Below are 17,031 nucleotides of genomic sequence, written 5' to 3' on the forward strand. Positions count from 1 at the left end.
GTGTTCGCACATGTGGTTGATTTCAGTTCAGACTTTGTGCAGTTCCTGCGTGTACAGTCACTCCTTAATTATTATGAGCTTTTATTTGGAAAAAATCAGGGAGTTTATTGGTTTTTATTTTGAATAATAAATAATGTGTGAAAATCTGATCTAATACAAAATCTGGGTGAAGCTCAAACAGCTCAAACACGGAGTTTTAACCTTTTTGTTTTACTTATTTTGAGGGATTCTGGAGTTCTCTTTCCGTTTTTCTTTTCACTTTAATTTACTGGAAACATATTGTGAGGTGTTCTCACTGCGAGAGAACCTCATTTATGGTAAAATACAATAATAAGTGTCTTATTGGAGCTGGAAAACTTAAAGAAATCAGTTTAACCCCTTAACAAGCGCCCGTTTTAGTCTACAAGTTTGAAAATGACCCAAAATGAACAGTTATGGTTCTTGAACCATTTTGGCCACAATCATGATCCTGGTCCCGTCTGAAAGGGAACTCAAAAAATCTACAGTAAGTGATACTGAACCAAAATTAGGGAGGCAATTTTTATTTTATTTTACTGTTTGTTTTTGTGTGTGTGCGCGCACGTGTGTGTCAACATGAACATGGACATTGGGGTGTTAAAAATCAATAAATACTGAGTTTGAGTCCTTTGTTTCATGCTTGTTGCAGTTAATCCTAATATGTTTGACTATTAATAGGCATATGAAGACTAAGAAGCACGTAGTTGTTAGAATTTATTATTTTGTATTTCTTGTAGTATTTATCATAATTTCAAGTGTCTTTGTTGACCAGCAGAAGCAGTTAAACCAGTGCCTGTTCCCCGGTCAGTGCCCTCTGTTGACCCCACACTGCTCAACGCCCAGCAGCAGGGTAAGAACGCACACACACACACACTTATACATGCTTAAATATATACTGCGTACAGATCATTCACATGGGCACTACAGACACACCTTGCTCACAATGCTTACATAAATACATCTTTTACCTTCCTCTCTTTCCAACTGTCTTTCCTTTGAATTCCCCCACACCGACAGACAGCTACAGCTCAGCTGCAAAGGTTAATATACTCCACCAGTTCTCTGATCTGCAGTGGTTTCCAGTCTGGTATATGTCTGATTGAAAAATACTGCTGCTTATCAGAAATGTCTCAGTAGTTTAGGGCCAAAATATATTTCATACAACTCTGAAGCCCTCTGTGGTCCATGTGGGACCGATCTGTTACTATAGTAAAAACAAAAGAAATGTGAAGCTGTGCATAGTTGGAATGAATTCCTGAGACTGATCCCAAACTCTAACTGCTTTTAAATCCAGCTTTAAAGTCTTTATTTTCCCTGTTGACCTTAATTACACCTCTTTTCCTTTTTCTTTTAGTCACCATTTCTTTTTTTACTTTAGCTTTATCGCCCTGTTTTACAGTGTCACACTATCAGACATAGTCTTATTTGTTTAAAGATTAAATACACTTTCTGCAGATTATGTCTCTTTCTGTCTGTCTCTCTCTCATCTGTGTTCACTGGGAACATCGATCTGTACGACTGAATGCAAGGATTTCTTGTTTATTAGCCTTCATCTTATGTCATGAATATACATCTGCGCATATGTGCAAAAGCAAGTAGTGCTGAAAACTGCAAGATGAACATATAGTCTGGAAAAATAATCCACAAATGTATGTAAAGCCCCTTTCAGACATGCAGTGACTGCAGTTAAACATGTCGGTCTCATGTCTGGATGAGCACCCGGGTCCGTTTCACGATGAAGTCACGACGGAAATGTTACTATGTCCGACCTGTAACATTTCCACGAGTCTGAATGCCGTCAGAGTAACATATAGGCTGCTCTAAACATGGAGAGAGAGAGGGAGAGAGACTATATGTACGTCTTGTCTTTATTAAATCAGTTTAATAAACTGGGAAACACTGTGAAAGAGCCGATTTTAATGCGTTGAGGAGATCGATCTTCTCAGATCAGATCAGACTATAAAAACACTTTCCCCCTCTGACCAACAGTCTCTCCGTGTATTTCCAATGTTCATTTGTGCCAGCTGCGTGGATGAATAAATGAATATCCAGTAAAACCCTTTACATACAGCACACAGTCTGAAAAGGCCTTGATTGTGACAGAACACTCATTAAGTACATGATCGAGGATCTTTTATTAATGTCGGCATGAGTGAATGTCTTTCAGGCTCATGACGGTGTGCACTGAAAAATGGTAACTTTTAAAACGTTTAAAGAAGTTAAATCGACATCATTCCATTGATGTAACTGAAACTCAAATTCAAGTCAAGGCAAACCATTTTAGCAGAGTTAGGGCAAACTGTGTTTTTTGTGTGTGTAAAATGATCATCAACATGTTGTATTTCCATGTAACCCTGTCACAACACAAGCACTTGCCAGCTCATTCAGAGCAATTTGGGATTTAGTATCTTGGTCAGGATTACTTCCAAATGTGGACGGAAAGAGCCGAAACCACCTCAAAATAATGCACAACGTATTCTCCGCTCTGACTCTCACTCACAGTGTAACTGCATTCACTGGTAATAGCTAATTGTATAACAAGAATGGAAGTGTGGAAACAGTGTCGAACAGTGTACAACACGCCTGTCTGCCCAGACGATACAATATAAACTCATGCAATCTGCTAATATCAGGTTGACGCCAATAAGACCTTTCAGTCATAGTCCTCCACCACAAATTTAATTTAATCCAATTTCAGAAAGAAGACTTGGGTCAAGCTCTACAAACATAAATAAATCATTTCAGACTGTTGGAATAACAACAACATTGTTATATTTTATTTCAGTGTTCAGTATGCCAAGGGAGCCCATTAGTTTGTTTTACAGTCACTCTACCAAAATCGTTTTCAGTGGGAATAAAAAAAAGCGAGAATTGGTTTTCTGTGAAGAAAGAAAACATTATTAAAAGAGACAACTCCAAAAAATGGATGGAGACGAAGGAAGCATTTTCACTTCTTCCCCATTTCCTGTTTCTTCAAACTGAAACTATATATTCAGCCTCATGTTCTGTTTACAGTGACAGAGCCACTCTTAATAACCACAGGAAGTTGAATTACATCAGGCAGACTCCTAATGAGACATTTACTGTCTTGAAAACATGTTGGACGTATATATTTGGTACTGGGTCGGGGGTAGTTTAAAATCTGCTGTATCGTTAAGACTTAAGCCAGATTCAAAGGGAGGCATTAACTGTCCCGGGAAGATGTAGGATGTGTGCATTTGGGCTGAAATGCTTAAAGTGGCAGGTTTAGCTGCAGGCTTTTAACTGGCTCGTTAACGTGTTCTAGCATGACATCTGAAACGCAGACCTGCATTTGATCATTTCTTCATCACTAACAGGATTATGAGAAAGTGGCACAAACTCGACACGCTGTTTCCTCTTGTTGATGTCATCACAACAAGAATCTGAGTCAGAAACTAAAACTTAATTGACTTGAGTTGAAAGTACAACAGTTCTGCCTGTTTGTATGGAGTAGACTTTAACATTTCCCCACTTTTTCATGCAGTTTATGTATTTTGCATTTCACGACATCAGTATTTAGAGTAGCTGGTAGAGAGACACGTCCAGTCCGTCCTGAGTGGCCTCTGAAGTCCACTTTGAAGGTATGGTAGTGTTTTGAGGTCACCTTGTAGCTTAACTCTCGGACGTTTTCAAAGCTGGAACAAGGATAAAGTGTGTAAAGAGGACCGAGAAGGAGGCAGACCAAAATGAGAGAGGGCAGATAGGAGAGTAAGGGAAGTAGCGGTGGGTCAGGGTTCGATAGCATTTCATCGACTCTGAAACCAGTATCAAATCCAAATCCTTTTGAAGCTACCTGATCCAAATACTGGGAGTTCTGATTCAGATTTTTTAAGTTGATCATCTTCTATTATTGATATGATTTCAGTGAAAGTTTAACTGGCAAATTCAGCCTACAGAAACTGGCTTGAGGCAGCTCGAACATTTCCCCAGAGAAGACTCTTCACTGCGTTTTGTCTTGTTGAAATACAGAAACAGTCTACTCAAAAGTAGAGTGATGTTACAGAGTGGTGCCTTTTATCTCTCACAAACGATCTCGATAAGATAAAAATGTAACAAAACAAACTCTTTTTTTTACTTAAAACACGTAAAAAAGCACAAGGTCTAAAACAGAAAAATGCAAACATGAAATAAGACCGTGAGTGGGTAGTATTGGAAAATGACTTAAATTACTTATAGTATATTGTACAAAATGGCACATGGTGAATGAGCAGCACGAAGGTACGAAATACTGTAAAGTAGCAGCAGCATAAAAGGACTCAACGTCCGATGAGTGCTAAGTGACATCAGTGCAGTTAGAGCCTAATGGCCTGAAGGTAGAAACCTGAATTCAGAAGCCCGTTTACCTGAGTGTTTTGCACATTGCTAATAAAAAAGAGCAACGAGAGACTCATTAAGAGATTTGTTAACCTGAGAGCTTAGCAAATCAGATCCAGATCCAAAACGGAACCGGCTGTCGGAACCCAACCCTACGTAAGGGACAGTAAGACACCACAAAGTGTACGGGTGGAGAATAGGGATTTTTACCACAGTAAAATCACATTTATCACATTCCTTTGTATTATGTTAAAAGCAGTGTGATGTTAGCCAGCAAGCCACTTTGCCCATTTCTATTCTCTATAGAAGAGATGAAGGCAGCTGATCCTCCACACTGAGCCTGAGAAAAAGGCTGGAAAAGATGGAAGGATGATAACATGGCTTCAACAGGACTTCAACGGGAGTCCTCATAAAAATAGCACTCCTCTCTCTCCTCTTCTGAACACCCGAAGATGTAAAACAACCACTGAAAAAGTGACGCTGCAGGAGATGGTGGTGACGCTCGTCGTCTGATTGGTCCCCGCATCAGTCATCTGTCTGCCATCTAACCTAAAATCATTTCAACCACACCACCGCCACTTTGTCGCTGTCTAGACTACCATTAGCTCCTGGTGGTTAGCCGCAGAGAGAGTGAGAACGAGAGGGAGACAGCGAGAGACACTGAGAAAGAGAGAAATAAGTGGTAGGAGTGGTGGAGAGCTTCTAGTCTGATCATGAAGCTCCATCCTTTCCCCATAATTCACTCTATGCTAAGTAGTTCCCTCCTTCAACAACTGCCATGTTATTTGGAGAAAACAAGTTACTAATACTTAATGATTTTACATTTAGTTTCTCTGTAAGATTTAATTGTTGTGGATACAAGAATGCACCAATATGAGTAATGTTTCTCTCATCCTGCTGCTATGCTGCTACAGCCGAACCCTGCTAGAAACCTGGTGAATCAGCTGCAGTGTGTGGCCAAGAGAGGTTTCTCCAGCAGAAATCCTAAAGGTTAGATAAGCGGACTGGGGACTGGAGGGTTGCCAGTTCAACCCCTAGATCAGCGACTTAAGTCTGGGTGGGAAAAGTAGAAAGACGAGCACTTGCAACTCCATCATTACCACCGCTGAGGTGCGGAGCGTTCCGCCATTTGCCGCCTGTGCCACACCGAACGTGGCATAGGACAGAAGTGGACATGATACAGTAGCCGGCGTGTGCCGATTCATGGAGCAAATGTGATGAAATAGTTTCCTCTCGGGAGAGTTGACGTGTGTCGATGCTAGGACATAAGACAGCGGTGTGTCCTGACAAGTTGATACGTGTTGTGACGCTGCTGGTGTGTGTTGCCCTTTAGACATCTATTATCTGCTTCTGCTTCTTCTAGTGTAGAAAAAGCATTCATTACCAGAAAGACCAAAAATAAAGAATAAAAACTAAGGAGTCTTCAGGGGTGCATGGACTGGAATTGTCCCCAGTTCGAGTCCAGACGGGGCCCTTCAAACACCGTTTGAAAAGCGTTTGGTTTTTCTTGATCGCTGAAGCATTTAAATCCTATTAGAGAAATCAGGTTTCTCATTTAAATGATATTAAAGAAAGGTTACTGCAGAAAACTGACAAGAACCATGTTACTTAACTGCATGTAAACACTTTTGAAATATTTAACTGTTGAAAACCACGTCTGGGGTCAGCAGTAGCTCAGGTGGTAGTGCAGGTCAGCCATTAATCACAGGGTCGATCCTCGTCTCCTGTGTAACCAAGTGTCATTGAGCGAGACGGAGAAACGCAGTTCATTTACCAATTTAAAGTTTTCAGTAAAGTCTGAGCGTGTTGCTGAGTCAGCTGTCACGGTTAAATGATGGTAAAATCATATTGAAGGTTTTTAGCTGAATATTGCCGATACAGTAGGATTTGAGATACATGTGGAAGCAGCTTTCTGTAGGGCTTTATTTTTCTGTAAAGATTAGTATGCATGCTCAGCAGAACCCGTAGCTGAAAAAATAGGTAAAATGAATAATTCAACCTCTTTTCAGGATTTGATTCAGACTTAACTGCAAAGTCACTGAAAGAGGAGAAGCACTCTGCACCTTTTCTCTTCACAGGGTGAATTCAGGCGTGGCCGATAAACTGTGTGACTCAGCCAGTTACACTTTTGTCAAATCGCTGTTCCAATTAAAATGAAAAAGCCACACAAGTAAAATACATAATAGCTCAACAGATAATGAACAGGAGATTGTTGTATTAGCAAGAAAAATTAGCCTCAGACAGCTACGATGGCTAGCTTGGTTATAGCAGTAAGCTAATCACAGAAAACAGTCACAAATAAAATATAAACAACAGCTATAACTATTGAAATGACACAACAAGAGCAGAGAGCAGATAGAAGATGCCTGGCAGTATTTTCTCTCATAGATCTGACAAAATGGTGGCCGTAACCATGTCGGTTATTTTGCTGTAGAACTGTGTCAGTAGCAACAGATGTTCAAGTGAAACAGACTCTGAATTCTGTAAAAGTTGTAGTGTTGTGCTGTTTAAATGCATTTTTTTCCTTCTATGTAGTCTAGGTTGGCTCGGTCTTCGGTTTTGCCGGTCCAGTCCGGTGAACAAGCTTAAACCGGTTTGAAGTTATGCAAACAGACTGAACCGGCATTTGTCAAAGAGACAAGAAGCAGCTCGTAAGAGCAGCAAAAGATGAAACGTCTGTTTCCTGGTCTGGTAGATTAAAAAAAGATTTGAATATCTTTGGTTTTGGATGGCTGCTCAGACATAACGAGCAATTTGAAGACTGGGGAATCAGCAGTTTCCAATATTTTCAGCCTTTTATCAATCATAGAAATAACTGCTAGTAATAATTGATAATAGAAATAATGGTTAGTTGCCGCTGTAGTTACTGTAATACCTCCGTTCTGTTTATTGTGCTGTTTGCTGCTGAGGGAACCTGCTGAGAGCTGATTGATTTCTCTTTACAAAAGCTGACGAGGTTCTTTTATTCTTCCTATCTTTAACGATGATATGGTCTTTAGAAAGTGACTGTTCAGATCATTTTTTATCATGAGCACCTTTTTGATGCCGTCACTCTCCAAATCTCTCTCCTTGTCGAGCGCTGTGGTTTCTGGCTGTCTCCCAGCTCTTTGCTGACTTTCTTCATTTTTCCGCTATTTTCCCTCCTCCTCCTCCTCTCAACCTCTTCCCATCCTTGGGAGTATGCAGTCAGCATATTCGCGAGTCTTTTCCCAGCTTTTTGGAGGAGAAGAGAAATCAGCCAAGGGATTAGGGGCTTATGGTGCAACATTATTCAATCATTTTTTTCCTGTTCTTCTCCAGGACATTTTTAAGAACAGACCATGTTTTATGAGCGTTACTAAGCCAAGACAGACATTATCTGTTGCTCTGTTCCTTCAGTCGGCGCTGCTTCTCAAGGTGGGGTCCAGGGACCTCCAGAGGTCAGAGGCGTCCCACCATGTTAACATTAAAGTAGAAGAATAATTTGGTGCCATTATTATTTCATGTGCTAGACATTAACCCGATGAGAGAAGCATTGGCTGGGTGGATCTTTAGATTTATCCCTTCTGCTGCGTGGAAGGAAACCCAGTTTTGAAGCGCTGCCTGCTGTGGTTAGTACACCCCGAAATACACCAGTGACTTCACAGTTAAACCAGTGAACAAACGCATAATCACAAAGGAGATCCAAGCGATAGTTTGGTGGTAGCTAACCGCGGTTAAAATTACACCAGCTTTCTGATGTTGTTATTTTCTGCACTGAAGACTTCAGTAGGCTGTTGTCTCACTGTAGAAGCCAACCGTACTCATCTAAAACATATTTTGTCCTACTGAGCCCATATCAGAAGATTTTGGTTCTTAACTAACTTGCCTGTTTTATTAGGTACTCATCCAGCCCATTGAATCTGTTACTGTTGGCCATTTGAGACAAAGTCCAATTATTGGTGTATTCTGAGATCTGCACCGATCTGAGTCTTTCTCCTCCAGGACGGAGTACAGTACCCAAACCCAGGGTGCCCACTAATACAGAGTACCAGTCTGATACCAGTGTAAAGTTCTGGCCCATCAGCCCTTTCCAGACAGGGAACAAGCAACATTGGTGGCTGCTTCTGTCTGTAGCCAGGTGTCCTTCCAAATGTAGCGAAACTTTAAGAAAGTCTGCAAAATGCGTTTCCATCCACTGCTGTTATGCGACTATGAGCTCATTGGAGGTGAACAGCTGGCGGAGCTGATCCTCCAGCCGCTGCCGTTAAAGCGTCGCAGAAGAAGAAGAGGACGCAGCGAGACGACGTCATTAAACGCTCAGACGATGGGAAACCATGTGGGAAACATGACGCTTCTGTTGGCTTCATGTGTTCATGTGAGGAAGGCTCCAGCCTCCTCATCGCTCCACACACATCTGATGCTTTCAGCTCTTCAGGCTTCATGACGTCAGCATTTAGTCACTCAGTCTGCTTCCACTGCACTTTGTCACATTCTGTTTTTATCAATTTATCAATTTTTCCACCTCAGCCAAGCGTAAAAACCTTTTTACGATATTTTGAATTGTTTTCTGAATTTTTGAGACTTTTTTTTTTGCACTCATTAAAAATGTGAGTAATTCCTATATACTCACATTTACATATAGCATTTTGCTGCATAGTTGGCATGGAGAATTATTCCACACGCCACAGTCACGTCATGTTCGACTTGTTGGGAGATAAAGGTGACGGGAGGTGTTAAGGTGGAGGGTTTACTTAAAAAACTGTCGATCCAGTGTACAACGAATTGTATTTCATTCCAAATGTCAGATATGAAAATGTGTTTGAATCATTATTTTAAAAAAAAACAAACAATCATTTTCAATCTCAAATACAAAAAAGATTTTCTCATTTACAGCCGGTTTCATCGAGCCATGCAGATGGTTTTGGTTTTACTCGGCCATCTGGTGGTGCCGAACATCCAACAGTTTTATTGGTGCGATTTCTCTGGTAGAAAGTAGTTCCAATGAAAACTGTTCTGTTCTTGGTCTGTGGCTTATCCAGAGCATCTGAGACACGGTTTCTAGAAACACCCTTTAAAATGAGGTTCGTTGTGTTAGTAGCTGTTTAAGTTAGAGAGACTAGCTACATGCAGAAGCAGTAAATGTAATCCTCAGACTCCAAACTTTACTCAGACTCCGTCCTTCTAAAGTAAGAGGATCTACTGTAAAAACGCTCTGGCTTTTCAGACGAGTTGTTGAATATTATTCTTCAGTAATATGTTTTGATTTTGTGCTGTCAGTCATTTCATGCAGCTGTGTGAATGAATGCGTCTGATACGGAGAGCACAGTGTGGAGGCATGGTTCCAGTTAAAGAGAGTCCTCTGGGGAGGGGAGGGCGGAAAGGGAGGGAAAGAGACGTTAGAGGGCTTAGAGAGAAGTAAGGGGGATAGAAGAGGAAAGAAAGGACTTAAGACGGAGGGGAGAAAAGGAATAAAAGATATATCAGGAAAAGAGATAAATGAGTGTGTAGACAGAGAGAAAGAAGGACACATTTGTTTCAAAGTTGTGAAATCAAAGAAACAAAAATATGCTCAGCAAGGGAGTAGAGACTACATAAACTGTATTATTCAGATGACATTGATAATGAATTGCACTTGTTTTTAATCATTTAAAAAAAAATCCACAGCATACGCTTCACCTCTTTTTCAGTTCCTTTCAAATAGAAACAACTTTATTAATCCTGCCAGAGGGACTCCAGGCAGAGCAGCTTTCAGCACTTCTATTATATTATATTATATTATATTATATTATATTTACTGGTTTAGCAAAAATTGCACAATGACAGCCATGCCAATACAGCACCCGCCGTTCAAATGGAATTACTTCAAAGTTGGAAGAGAGATGACTTTGTCCAGTAGACTTCCAGTCAGTTCTTAGAGAGGAAACTAGAGAGAAGAGGGATCACGGAGGGATGGAACCACATTTTCTACAGGATGGATGTTTGAGCGGCTTTACAGCGATGAGTCCTGCATTCCTATAGCGTACACTGGAGTCCTGTATGTCGTCTATAGTGTTACACCCACTATAAGACGTCGTGGTTCCTCCAGGCTCTGATGTGTGGAGGGCTGTGAATGCAATAAGCTGCAGAAACACAGAGTAAAAAAATACAGTTCAAGTTTAATGTCTTTACAGAATCCCCGTTGCTTTGGACATTACAGAGAAAGAAACCCCTTTCTACATGGATCTAATCAATAATTGATTACAAAACCAAATGATGTAAAACACTGGGAAGCAAAACAAAACAGAACATATTAAATTAGTTTCAATGTCTGGCTCGTCTTGTTTTAATTTAACGTTGTAGTGTATGTTCTTTGGCAGTGTAAGTCAGGTTTTATCTGATATGTCCGTAAAAGAAAAGAAATACTTCTCACACTCTTGTAATAAGTAACGCCAGGATCACATTGTTTCAAAATGATTTTTGACATAAAGAGAATTATAATGGTCTGCTCTCAGATCATGAAAACCCTCTTAGGTACAACTGTCTGTCTGTCTCCTGCACAAACTCTCTCAATCACCTGCGAGTGCTCCAGCGCTGTCACTTCAAGGCCATATTTCCCCTCCAGATGGCTGCGCCAGCTTCATCGTTTCTGGTGCACAGTTGTTGCTTTTCCTCCTCATGTCTGTTCCGCTTTGTTCCAAAAGCAGTAATGTTCAGTCCAGTTCCAGTTTGTATTCTGAGGTAAATGAATTCATTCCTCCATGCTAACGCTTGGTGTTATGGTGCCAAAATTCTAAGAGTTTGTCAGATAAGATAAGCTTTATTGATCCCACGCAGGTAAACTGAGTGCAGCAGCAAAAGGAAGTACAACAACCAACAAGTCCTCCAACCCATATGACCACGTAGGTCGTTTGTTCTTACCCTCTAATACGACCCACAGGAGCGTTTCCTAAATCAGCGCCCCCTACCGGTGGCAGTTGAGGACGGGCTGCAAGCATACGTTACGTAAATCATGCGACATAAGTCACGTACGTAACGTTATGTAACTTAAAACTTTAAATAAGTCGACGCTGACTTTTGGTTTCACACGGGACACGAACCCCGGTCTCCTAGCTGAGAGTCCTTTTGTTTGTTTCTGCTTCCTGGTTCGCTCCCGTCATAATTACCACGACCACTAGAGGTCGCATCCTACCAGAAGCGTAAACATGGGTCGTAATAAGCTGCTTTCACAAACAACCTATATGGACGTTTTTCTGGTGAGGACAGTCTGACCAGAACATATGCATAGTATAGATAAGTAACCTAAAACTAGAGTACTGTATACATTATGAGCATTTACTACTATACAATATGAAGCATTAAAACCAAACTAAAGTGTAAAAAAAAACAAATTGCAACCATAAAGTGTATTGAGAAACAGAAGCGTGACAAAATGAGTTATAAGTTATAATAGATGAATACTAGCTGCAGCTGAGGGGACGGGGTCAGATGGATGGTAAAGCTTCTGGTGTCTGCAGATGTTAGCAGCTTCTGCACTTGCAGCAGCGAAAGCAGTGCGTGAAGTGTGTCTCATAATGCAGAGACAGTAATGCGAAAGCTTGACAGCTGAGTAGTGGGATTCATTTATAGTGCAGTCGGTGAATGAAGTCAGATTTAAGCACTGATTCTGATTTTAGCACTCGGGTCACATGTCCAGTCGGTAATACCACGACTACAACCAATGTGACTCAGTGCAGCTTTTCACTGTTCTTGCCGATTTGAAGACATCAGCTCTAAGTCACAAGTACAGTGTGAACATAACTAATAGTGTCTTATTGCTAAGCACTTAATGCACATGAAGGCAGACTCGTCCTTAAATGTTGCAGGAGAAATACTAAGGAGAGGGCGGGGAGAACGAGCTCGGCTTGTCTGTCATTATTACATCATTGGTGTTTTTGTAAGTTGATTTAGAGAAACATGTTTGCAGACTATAGGTTTACAGAGAGAAGGGGGCAGAGACATGTGGTGGACCTGGTGAGCTCACAGGGAGCGGCCTGTCTCAGGGGGACAACACTAGTCTCTCTTTATTAAACACTACAGTAATGCGAGCCGATCAAAGGTCTGCTCACTGACAGCTCCCACCATCAGATTACAGACCAGCCTTTCCTTTTAACGGTTCAGCTCTGCAGCAGGTAGTTAGTTAGTGCTCCATCGTAAATTCCCCACGCCCCCCTCAGTCCCACAGCTGATTATGGGCTGGTGGCGGAGACTTTCCATGCTCAGTATGTATGTACAAGGAGAGAACCTGGGTCCTTGTGAATCCAGACTATACTTTGTCTTTTCATGTGGTCTCTTTGATCCCTTCCCAAAGTAAGGACGAGTAGCGTGAGGACTTTATTGATGCTGCTCCTCTTAGTGATACTGCAGTCAGTTAGGTACGGACGCGATCATCTCATTTTGTGGATTGATGCGTGAGAACAGTAAGGACGTCTTTCAGTGCAGAATCAACAACAGACGAAGTAGCCAGGTACAGTAGCCGGGCCGGTGTGTGCGCTCACGTGGAAAACAACCGCCACGTGACCACAAGCGTCATCACCCGCCGTCTCTGTGCGTCCCGTCTCGTTACTTGCATTGGACAAAGAGGACGGGAGGACTGTGACAGTCGTTGAACACAACCCCATTAAAACCCCGTGAAACTCCAACACGCGGAGCTGTTTTAAGGGATTTCATTTGTTACACTTCAATTAAGATTGATACATCAGTGGATGAAAGTTACTGACCCACATCTGTGTGTGTGTGTGTGTGATATCTCACCATGTCTTTCTGGAATAAAATGTCTTATTTGATTTTCAGATCTTGTATCTGAATAGTTTTTATATTTTCATATTGCATTTCTGTGCTGTTCAGGTTTACGTTCAGTCACCCAACTTGAGAAATGAAGTAACCTAATCAACAAAACACAAAATGTACATTTCCCTGAAAACCTCGAAACTCTGAAAAGATTAGTCCATCGACAGAAGTTTGATAATCGATGAATTATTCATTTTCAGATGAAAAACACATCAGCCAAAGTGATGATTTGCTGCTTTTTCTCTGTTTCATTTCACTGTAAACTGAATCTTTTTGGGTTTTGGACAAAACAAGACATTTGTAGACATCACCTTGAGCTCTTGAACGTTTAATGAACATTTATCAGACATTTTATAGACTAAACATTTGATTAATCAAACAAATAATGGACAGATGAATCTAGAATGGACATAGTTGTTAGTTGTAACACTTGACCCTTGTGTCTGCAGAGATCCGTGTTGGAATCCCGATAAGGCAGTTTGGGTGTTCGTTGGTTGTTGTTTTAGTAAGAAACTTGGCCAAATATTCACGGAGGTTTTTCTGGTGTTTGATAACACTCTCATCACTTCTTTGTGCTGCTGTTCACAGCCTCAATAACTCCGTAATCAGGAGGGATTTCTCCTCCGTGTGCCTCTAATTGTCTTGTTGTACGTTAACTGATATCTGACTGTGATCTCACCGGCTCCATTTCCCCTCTTTTCACTCTGTCTTCCTTTCTTTCACCATCTCCTCTTGTTATCTTCCAATCTGCCTCTCTTTCTTCCTTCCTGTCTCCTTTCTCCTCCTGTCACCCCGCCATCTGTCCGTCCCTCCCTGCAGGCGGCGTTAATCTCTCCCAGGAGGACTTCACCAAGGCCCAGAAGTACTGCAAGTACGCCGGCAGCGCCCTGCAGTACGAGGACGTCGGCACGGCCATCCAGAACCTCCAGAAAGCCCTGAAGCTCCTCACCACAGGCAAAGAATGAAGCCTTTGTCCTCCGATCTGATCCCTCCATCCCTCCTGCCTTCCATCCCCCTCTTTTCTCCCCAGCAGCGCCGCTCTATCTGTCACTGATCTGGCCCACAGCGAGCTGAGGACGCAGCTCAACGCCTGTTACTGCGCGCACACACACACACACACACACACACACACACACACACACACACTCTGAGGCCGTCCTGTGAAGAGAGCCGTTCAGCTCGCCGTCAGAGGACATGATGGAAATCAGTCTGCAACAATGGCCGACTGTGCCGCACTGACTGACTGACTGACTGCTGAACACGTCGACGCGATGACTCATGTTTAATTATTAGAGCAGATCAAAGCTTCATTATTGACCGCTATTGGCTTATTACAGATTCATCAGCATTGTCACAGACAGTTATGACTCTGAGTTGCAGCTCACACATCGGTAGTTTGACAGAAACACAGCTCAAGGTCCACTTACTGGCTTTTAATGGAGCACCTGTGCTCAGAGTCCAAGTCCAAGCCAGTTATTGATGGAACACATTTCATGCACAGTGGCAGTTCAGAGAGATTTACAAATTGCATAAAATAAATAAGACAGGATCAAAACAAAACAACAGTAGTAAAGCTCTGAAAAGCCAGTAAGTGGACCTTTAGTTAAGCTTTCTTTGTCAAACTTCTGTTTCCAAGATCAAGAAAGAACTTTTATAGTCAAACAACTCAAACTAAAATCCTGGACATCCTTCCCCGAGTCCAGCCCGTCTTTTTGGATTAGTGTTGATTTATTTATTAGTATCAATTTATTGAGGGAAATCAACAAACGCTATTGATTTGTACCTGGATTTCTGTCATCAGTGTCCCTCATGTTTCTGTTATATGCAGCGTGTTATGTTGTATTCGGTGTGTTCGCCAGTATGAGGAAAAACATTAAAAACCTCATTCAGAAAAGAACTCGAGGTCGTTAGGAAAGAAGAGAATTCCCGTTATAAGGACCACGTGTAAATCAATAAATAAATGTCAGGAGGGAACAGTCTGGGTGATATCTTCTATCACACTGTATGTAAGTAATTATTACGATATTATTGACATTACTGAAAAATAATTAAGTTGTGAAACTGGATCAAATAACCAGTTGGGACTGTTTCATTAGACACATCGCAGTCCCACTCAGATACTGAAGGGATTAATACCTTTAAGATCTTACATCACACGTTTGCATACATTGTCTAACGGTATGAATCATCACATATATCTTTCTGAAATGATAGAATGGGCCCCAAAACTTCGACATCCATTTGGCTCAGAATTGTCCCCGTGGCTCTAGCTTCAAATATGAGCTTGACGTCATCAGACTCTCTGCAAGAATAGTTTCTGAGAATGTCGAACGATTCCTGTAAAAGCACGAATACTAGCTAACTAGATCACTAAAAGCCAACCGACGCACTGACTAACGTTTGCTAAAGATTAAACACTCACTGACTAACCGAACAGGCGGACTCGTGGAGTATTTAAATCGTTTGCATGCGGTGAATATACAGAACCTGACCGGTGACCGGGGCGTCCAGAAGACTTTCAGCCGGTTTCTTCAGATTCCAGCTGCGTTAGCTGAGACTGCAGCGACATCTTCATCCAAAATAATCTTAAAGGAAAAACTGATCACAGAAAAGCTTTTTCAGAATGTATTTGATCATCTGCATTTGGATTACACTCTTTTCGTCATCGCTCATCACAATTAATGTAACTACACGTTTGCGGAAACTGTCCCGTTGTGTCAGTCTTTGTTCCAAAGCTCAGACAATAAAGAAATGAACGTGGAGGAAAGAAACTTTCCAACCCAGTAAATCAGAGTAAATAAAGCTGCTGTTGGGGTGTGGGAGGGTCAGCAGGGGGCGCTAATTCACAGAGCAGTCCTCTGACTTTTTGTTTCCTGGAGACCTGGAGGTTTTCGCCCTGAAATATTTTGCTTTTCACGTGTGGACATGTCTCTTCCTCTGTATATGGTGATTATTTCTGAGGTTGGGCTGAGATTTCTTTTCTGCTTGTTATTTAACGTTTAACTTTCTCCCAACTTGTTTTAGTGGGACTTTAAAGGTTTTCACAAAGTTGCACAGAGCAACAAGATCTCGCCATCAGTCAGAATCAGAGTGATTCAAGTCAATATGAATAAAATATTTGAAATGCTGGTATATTGACTACTCTGTGTTTTTGGTGTTTGGGCTGCACTCACTCTACGTGATATCTTTAATATCTGAAATATTAAGTGGCATGTTTGTTTTCTCTCTCTCTCTCTTTAGAAACTTTGGCCGGTTGTCCCCCATAAAATCAGTTTTAGATATTAGAAGCTACAAAATGTACTGTTGGCTGCTATCTAGTAAATGTGCATTGCAAAGTAATGTCTGTACACTCTGCAAACACCACTCTGTATTGTTCTGATATCTGAAACGTTAGCAAGGATCGGTGGGCTGGTTTGCTGTTTGAAGGCCAGCAGAGTGACGAGTCTGTTGGTCGATAAGCGATCTAGCCTTCGCCGGCTGTGCACGTGATTTCTCAGCCCTTGTAGGCTGCATTAATAAGAATATTATACTTCCACGGTAGCTTGTAGCTAGCAGTCAGGTACTGACAACAGCTAATGCTAGCAGAGTCTCTGTTATGCGACAGGACTTCACTTCAGGAGCAGCGGCTCGTCCTGCCATTCTGAAAGTATAGCGTTAGCTAACATTAGCTCAGCAGGATCATTAAAGCTGATATATAGATACATGTATGACTCGCCAGCACAGCTACATAGCAGTCATTACTAAATATGATAAGAAAATTAACCAAGTCATTTGAAGTATCGGTGATGCAGCTGTTCTCACTAACTGCTCTGGTTTTCTAGATTAAGACATTTCATGTTCTTTGAATTTGACTCTGTGCAAAACACTGATTTAAAATATTTGTTAGTGGAATAAACCTGGTGAAACAAAGAA

At 41.5% G+C, this 17,031-nt stretch overlaps 1 protein-coding gene across 3 annotated transcripts in view; it reads left to right on the forward strand.

Annotated features, from left to right (window-relative positions):
* vta1 (vesicle (multivesicular body) trafficking 1) overlaps positions 1-17,031 on the forward strand; it is a 68,869-nt gene extending 51,838 nt beyond the window's left edge. Inside the window, exons 7-8 of one of the 3 annotated variants that reach the window (XM_044168092.1) lie at positions 794-868; positions 13,939-17,031. In XM_044168092.1, the coding sequence (XP_044024027.1) occupies positions 794-868; positions 13,939-14,084 (221 nt within the window). In that variant the 3' untranslated portion in view covers positions 14,085-17,031. Of the gene's footprint in view, positions 1-790; positions 869-13,938 lie in introns of all 3 variants that reach the window. The other 2 variants (XM_044168090.1, XM_044168093.1) reach the window with 2 other exon arrangements.

The sequence above is a fragment of the Siniperca chuatsi genome, linkage group LG16 (genome assembly GCF_020085105.1).
Source record: "Siniperca chuatsi isolate FFG_IHB_CAS linkage group LG16, ASM2008510v1, whole genome shotgun sequence".
In the NCBI taxonomy this organism is placed as follows: Eukaryota; Metazoa; Chordata; class Actinopteri; order Centrarchiformes; family Sinipercidae; genus Siniperca; species Siniperca chuatsi.